The 6,787-nt window shown below is 41.3% G+C and overlaps 2 protein-coding genes across 2 annotated transcripts; one reads left to right on the top strand and one right to left on the bottom strand.

Annotated features, from left to right (window-relative positions):
- Positions 1-1,462: 1,462 nt before the first annotated feature.
- Positions 1,463-3,039, top strand: LOC117570970 (uncharacterized). Its single transcript, XM_034252912.2, has 2 exons — positions 1,463-1,629; positions 1,690-3,039. Exons 1-2 carry the CDS (start codon positions 1,488-1,490, stop codon positions 2,823-2,825), a joined length of 1,278 nt encoding a protein of 425 aa, XP_034108803.1. The 5' UTR covers positions 1,463-1,487; the 3' UTR covers positions 2,826-3,039.
- Positions 3,040-4,585: 1,546 nt separating this feature from the next.
- On the bottom strand, positions 4,586-5,980 carry LOC117570766 (uncharacterized). The gene is made up of 2 exons (XM_034252600.2): positions 5,814-5,980; positions 4,586-5,751 (listed from the first exon to the last, which is right to left on the bottom strand). The coding sequence occupies exons 1-2, from the start codon at positions 5,971-5,973 to the stop codon at positions 4,625-4,627; spliced, it is 1,287 nt and encodes a 428-aa protein (XP_034108491.1). The 5' UTR covers positions 5,974-5,980; the 3' UTR covers positions 4,586-4,624.
- Between the last annotated feature and the right edge of the window lie 807 nt (positions 5,981-6,787).

Here is a 6,787-nt window from a genome sequence, read left to right as displayed (position 1 = left end):
ACAATATCAGCAAAAATTTGCATATTCTTAAAGTATGTGAATAAGAGATTGTTCTTTCCTTAAATATAAATTCTATAAATGATGCAAAATATATAGAAACCAATCTCTAAAACTAAGAACTATGACTTTACAAAAAGAATCTAGAGAAAATAAATCAAATCTGTTAGATATTGGTGATGTTTCTTCTTTAACAGTACATATATTTAAGAAGTGGAATAGAATCTATCTAAAGAATATTCTTTTCTTAAACTGATCTGACATATGACCAGCTGAAAAGTTAAAAATGTTCGATAAAACCAAATTACGATATACAAGATTGGTGTACATAAAGTAAGGAACATGTTAAGTTAAACTTTCAAATATGTGTAAAAAAGTTGGATCAAATAAAAAGTATAATAAACAGGGAACAGAGCGGCAAAAAAATATATAGAAAATACAAAACATTCTAAAAGAAACATATTGTAAATTGCAATGAAAAAAAAAATGTTCTTTTGCTTTCTTCTGGCCGACTTTAAGAATTAAGCAAGTGAAAAAGAAAGATAAGCATAAAGTCAGCAATAAGAGTTAATCGTATGTCAGATAAGATCTCTCTGTATTATTGCTTCATTAATATAGTCTTCGCCCTATTTCGAGTAGCTTCACAGCATGAAAAGCTTTAAAAACGTAACAATAGCTATAAGAATAATTACCAGCAAAAGTCTAACCAGCCGTAGAGAAGCAAAAACAATAAGCAGTCCTAAGTAATAATAATAAAATTGTAATGTAGTTATAAACGTTGTAAATGTTTAAGTGTATTATTATTGTAAATAAGTGAACACAAAAAAACAAAAGCCAATCAAACAATAATCATATCGCTAATAATATTATTAATATTATGGTATTGTACATAAGTACAGTTGTGCCGGCAAAACAAAAACTAACCATTTAATGTGAGTTGATGTATACCCAGAGATATAAAAACAAAAAAAAACAACAACAAAATAATAATAACGAAAAATAAACACTTGATTTTTGTGCATAATGAAATGAACCCCGCTCCCCAACCACTTGAGCTTTAAACGTGTGGGACACGTGAGGGAAGTAACCACTCATGGTTCAGTCAAATTTCATATATAATATTATATTTGCTAATCAAATCGATAGACAGATACTTGCCTCTTGGGAGTGAGTGACGTTAACAGTGGGAATGGGCCCGACTAATTAAATGATAAGACTAAAAACCCAAAAAGACGAAAATGTTCGCACGTTGGCACGCGCAACACGTGATGTGAGAGCGCAAAATGAACACCCTCGCTATCTGCTCGAGTTGTATTCACAGCTTGTAGTTTGTACTCACATTCGCACTCACACTCATAATCGCACTCAAAGTTACGGGGGGATGTTAAGTGTCTGTCAAGTTTCCCCTGCCAAATGTCGATCTAATCAGTTTGGGCCGTTTTTGATTTATAAGCACCTTGGTTTTTCGGAAATTCCATCAGTAGTGAAACATGTGGAGTCCAGTTGCCATTGTCCTCCTCTGCTTGGCCGCCAGCAGCCAGGCACGTCTGCTGCCCCAAGATGCTGAACTGCTCTGGTCAGCCGATATGATCGAGTTGCCACAGGAGCCAGAGCTTTTTGAATCCCGTGCTTGTAAGTTAAGCTAGCTATAGAATATCGAGGTTAACTTCATTTTTCGAACTTTTTGATTAGCTGGCTGCTCCATTAAGATACGCAGCACTGAGATGAAGAATCCACAGCCCTTGCTGATTAAGCCCGGCACCTCGGAGTTTTATCCCTTCTCGGCCAGCGGCTATGTGGATGTGGAGCACGACAAGACCATTGAATTCCATTGCACCTCGGCACTCGCCTCGCCGCTGTCGGGCAAATATGTCACAGCCAAGTGCGTCGGTGGAACCCGCTTCAAGGTGGGCGACAAGGAGCACGAGATCGAGGACTTCAAGTGCACCTCGTGGCCAGCATTCGTGGGCAAGAAGTCCGGCTCTAGCTGCAACGGTGGCACCACCTTGATCAATGTGGGCTTCGAGCTGAGCGGCTCGCGTTTCGCCAAACAATACGATGTGTGCTTCAATGAGAACGAGGAGGTCACTCGTTATGTGTACCACACACTGGATTCGGGAAGCAATTACTATGCCACTGGCGTGGATCGCATCAACTTTGCTCCTGGTGGCTACTTTGCCGGTAAGAATGTGGACAAGCTGTACACACAGGTCACCCAAAAGGAGACCATCGACAAGGCCTTGGGCATTGACTCGTCCCGCTACTTTGACTCGGCCAAGAATGTGTTCCTCGCTCGTGGTCACATGGGTGCCAAGGCTGACTTTGTGTATCCACCCGAGCAGCGTGCCACTTTCCTGTTCATCAATGCCGCTCCTCAATGGCAGACTTTTAATGCCGGCAATTGGGCGCGTGTCGAGGATGGCGTCAGGGATTGGGTGTCGAAGAACAAGAAGTATGTGGAGTGCTGGACCGGTGTCTGGGGTGTCACCACCTTGCCCAACAAGGATGGCCACCAGACGGGTCTCTATTTGGCCTACGATCACAACGGCAATGGCTTGATCCCGGTGCCCAAGTTGTACTTCCGTGTGGTCATCGAACCCAACACCAGGAAGGGCATTGTCTTTGTCGGTGTCAACAATCCCCATTTGAGTCTCGACGAGATCAAGCGTGACTACATTCTGTGCGACGATGTCAGCGACAGAATCAACTGGATCAGCTGGAAGAAGACCGACATCACCGCCGGCTACTCTTATGCCTGCGAGGTCAACGAGTTCCGCAAGAAGGTCAGCCACCTGCCCAACTTCTCCGTCAGCGGTCTGTTGGTTTAAGTTTCTTTGAAGTCTGTTTAAGTTTGTGTTAATAAATGAATTGTTAAAAGCAAAGTTCCTGTTATCGGTATAATATGTATATAAAAAGTTGTCATAAGCACCATGAATCAAATGCTCATCTGGCTGCAGTTATATTATATTTGTAATATGTAGGAATCCACCCATTTCTCCAATAAAATGTATTCCTATACCTCGTTTTACTTAGGAATTCTTTATTTGGTTATAGTTTTACATGCAAAATTATAGTGTTCAATAATTTAAACGTTTCTAAACACATTACAAAAAAATTAAGTATACGTATAAAATAAAATATTTTAATTAATACAATTTTTCCTTTGTAAAATCATAAATTTTATTTTATGCTAAGCAAATTTTTAATCTTATCTCAATTTAAATATTTAGTATTATATGCATTTTCATTAAAAATAAATTGAAAATATCACGTATACGCACAAAATACATTTAATCAAAACTACAATTTCGATACTTTTGAAACTAACAAATTATCTTCTGCTTTAATTTCTTAGTTTGAATGCATTTCCACATAAATTTAATTATCACGTATACGCACATTTTTTCTAAATGCTTTTCTCCACATTGCAATGCATTGTCAATGCATTGACAAACTATTATATAAATATTAATTGTTGGCTAAGCTAACTCATATACTTCGTCTTATTTGTCTACTTAATCATTTTATATATGTCGGAGTCTGTTCTACCGAAGTCTGTTTATTCATTATCGCGAAGCGAGTTTCGATGCTCTCACAGGCGATTCTACGAGCACACTGCCCGCTCGATCCTTTTACTGTCTACGCCATAGCTATCGAACCACACTCGGCGACAGCGTCTCGACGCTGTCGCCCCGCAATAACTGTACTTGGCAAAGCGACAAAATGCGGACAACCGACAAAGCGCAAATGAAGAATGATGCAATCTAACATGCACACTCTTAATTACGCATTGACAATGTGCCGAAACGCACAAGCAACTACGCATTGCCAAAATGCCAAAGTGCACCTACAACTACGCAGCAATGTGCCGAGACGCACGCACAGCTGCGCAGTGACGTCAGTATGTCGAATCTGCATTACTTACTCTCCGACATATACTATACATTTTTTTCTAAATACATATGTACATATATAGAAAAAATATCACGTATACGCACATACTCATTTTTCAACATTGACAAACAACAATGTTAACTTTTTGCTTTTCCATTCTTATTCATATACTTACTTGCGAACTCAAATATGTAATACAAATATTCTTCTAAATAAATTTGTAAAATATCACGTATACGCACTACCTAATTTTTCGACATTACCAAACAACAAAATTAATCATTTGCTTTTCAATTCTTATTCACATTCTTACTTGATTTTTAAAGTGTGTATTTTTTTTAATACAAATTTTGTTCTAAATAAATTAAGTAAATATCATGTATACGTACAAATTTACATTTTTTTTTAATTCTTATTGTTCTCTTTTAAAGTTTGCTTATGATCAATAGTCGTTGAATTCGCAAATATTTCTACAATACTTTTTAAACAGTAATGAGTGTCTTCATTGGAAAATTCATTGAAAGTCTATATCAAAATATACTCAGTAGATAATAAGTTATTATCTGATGAATATTTGCAGTATCTAAACCTACCCAACTTTTTCAAGTGGTGGCTCCTACTTTTCGTTTTCCCGATTTCCTTCTCCTTCTGACTCATTCCCATTTCCCATTGTTATGCTCGCAATGTTTGCATATTCGATATAACCGCAGAGTTTATTGATTCATGTAATAACTTAGATAAGCAGACCACTCTTAGCAGTCAGAGCAGGCAAGTGCTTGACAGTCTTAAGGAAGTCGGCGACCTCGCAGGCATAAGACCAGCCAGCCTTGATGTCAGTCGTCTTCCAGTTGATGTAGGTGACCTGGTCGCTCACATCATTGCAGATCACATAGTCGCGCTTGATTTGCTCCTCAGTCAAATGGGGATTGTTGACGCCAACGAAGACGATGCCCTTGTGAGTCGAGGGCTCAATGACGACGCGGAAATATAAAGCGGGCACAGGGATCAGACCATTATTGTTGGCATCGCGAGCCAAGTACAGAGGAGTCTCAACGCCATCCTTGTTGGGCAGCTTGGCCACACCATAGACACCAGTATAGCAGTTGACATTCAACTTGTTCTTAGACACCCAGGCCCTGAGACCATCCTCAACACGAGCCCAATTGCCGGCATTGAAGACCTGCCATTGGGGTGCGGCATTGATGAACAGGAAGGAGGAGCGCTGCCCGGGAGCATAGTCGAAGTCAGCCTTGGCAGCGAGATGGCCGCGAGCCAGATAAACATTGGCAGACGAATCGAAATACTTGTCAGCATCACCGCCCAGATCCTTGTTAATCGTCTCCAGCTGTGTGACCTGAGTGTACAACTTATCCACGTTCTTGCCATCGAAGAAACCGCCGGTTGTGAAGGTAATACGATCCACACCGGTCTCATAGTAGTTGCTGCCAGGGGAGAGCACATGACGTGAGTAACGGGTCACTTCCTCCTCCTCGTTGAAGCAGACGGAATACTGCTCGGCAAAGCGAGATGTGGTGATCTGGAAACCAACACGAATCACAACACCGCCATTGCAGGTGGCACCCGATTTGACAGCCTTGAAGGTGGGCCACGATTTGCAGGCCAGATCCTTGAACGCGTAGCTGCTGCCACCGATCTTGAAGTTGGTGCCATTCTCGCAGGTGAGGGTCAACACGTTGTCGGAGTGTGTGGTAAAGCCGCTGGGACACCACAGCTGCAAGGTCTTGCCGTTCTCTACCTCAATAGCGCCGACATCGTTGAATGGATAGATATTCTCCGAATCGGTTTCAAGCACCACAGGCTCTGGCTTGGGCATACCACCACGAATGGTCACAGAGCAGCCTAGAGAAGACAACACATTGAGCACAGTTCCATGCATGGATCATTCACTTTTCAGTACTCACCTGAGGCACGGGCCTCTGGCAGAGGATCGAGGTAGATGCCACGCTCGTAGATCTCCTCTTCCATGAGTGGAGGCAGCTCCACATCGGGCAGAGGCTGGAGGGGCACACGAGCCCAGGCAGCGGGAGCTACAACCAACAATAGCAGACAGATGCACTTCATTTTTGCTAATAGCAATTGTCTTGGCATCGATCCATGCTTAAATAGCCTTAGACCAACTGATAATGCCGATTTAACATTATCTCACAACTTTTTATCATCGATGAACAAATTAATAAATATATATATAGATATATTGCCTAAATGTTAAATACAAATACTTTAAGAATTGTCTTATCATTGTGTGATTGGCCATTGGAGTGTTTCGTTCATTAAATTCGAGTGCTCACAATAGATAGGCCGAAAAGAGAATACAAAAAAACTGTAGAATTGGGAGTCCCCAAGGGTAGCGAAAGAGCGGGAGAGGAAGGGCTGGCGTCTAAGCTCAATATGTCAAAGTTCGACGGCCATTGGCGTTAATTAATGAAATGTAAAATGAACAGCGACGCAGACGACAACAGGAAATGCGGTGAATGAAACGAAAGCAATTAGGTCCAAGGACACAGCTGAAAGCACGACAAGGATAAGGATGATGGGACTCGGAATGGGAATGAGAATGGGTATGAAGACGAAAGCAGCGACGACGACAATGAGGGGAAGGCGCCGCGTATAATTTGTGAAAATTGATGATTTGTTTAGATTTACGAATGAGCGAGCAAAACGAGCCAAATTGGCACGTAGCAGGAACAACACAACAGTCGACAACAGGGACAACGCCAGCAACAAAATGGCAGAAAACAGCAGAAGAAAAAATAAAAGGAAAAAGGGAAAAAAGGTGCCTCAATTTCTAAGGAAACGGAATGTGTTGGCCAAGGTCCAACGGTCCAATGGTCCAATGGAGCCACGGTCCCAAGGTGTTCCCTAATTGATTTGATGC

The sequence above is a fragment of the Drosophila albomicans genome, chromosome 3 (assembly GCF_009650485.2).
Source record: "Drosophila albomicans strain 15112-1751.03 chromosome 3, ASM965048v2, whole genome shotgun sequence".
In the NCBI taxonomy this organism is placed as follows: domain Eukaryota; kingdom Metazoa; phylum Arthropoda; class Insecta; order Diptera; family Drosophilidae; genus Drosophila; species Drosophila albomicans.
The sequence above is the reverse complement of the archived record's forward strand: the minus strand, read 5'-3'. Positions and strand labels throughout refer to the sequence as shown.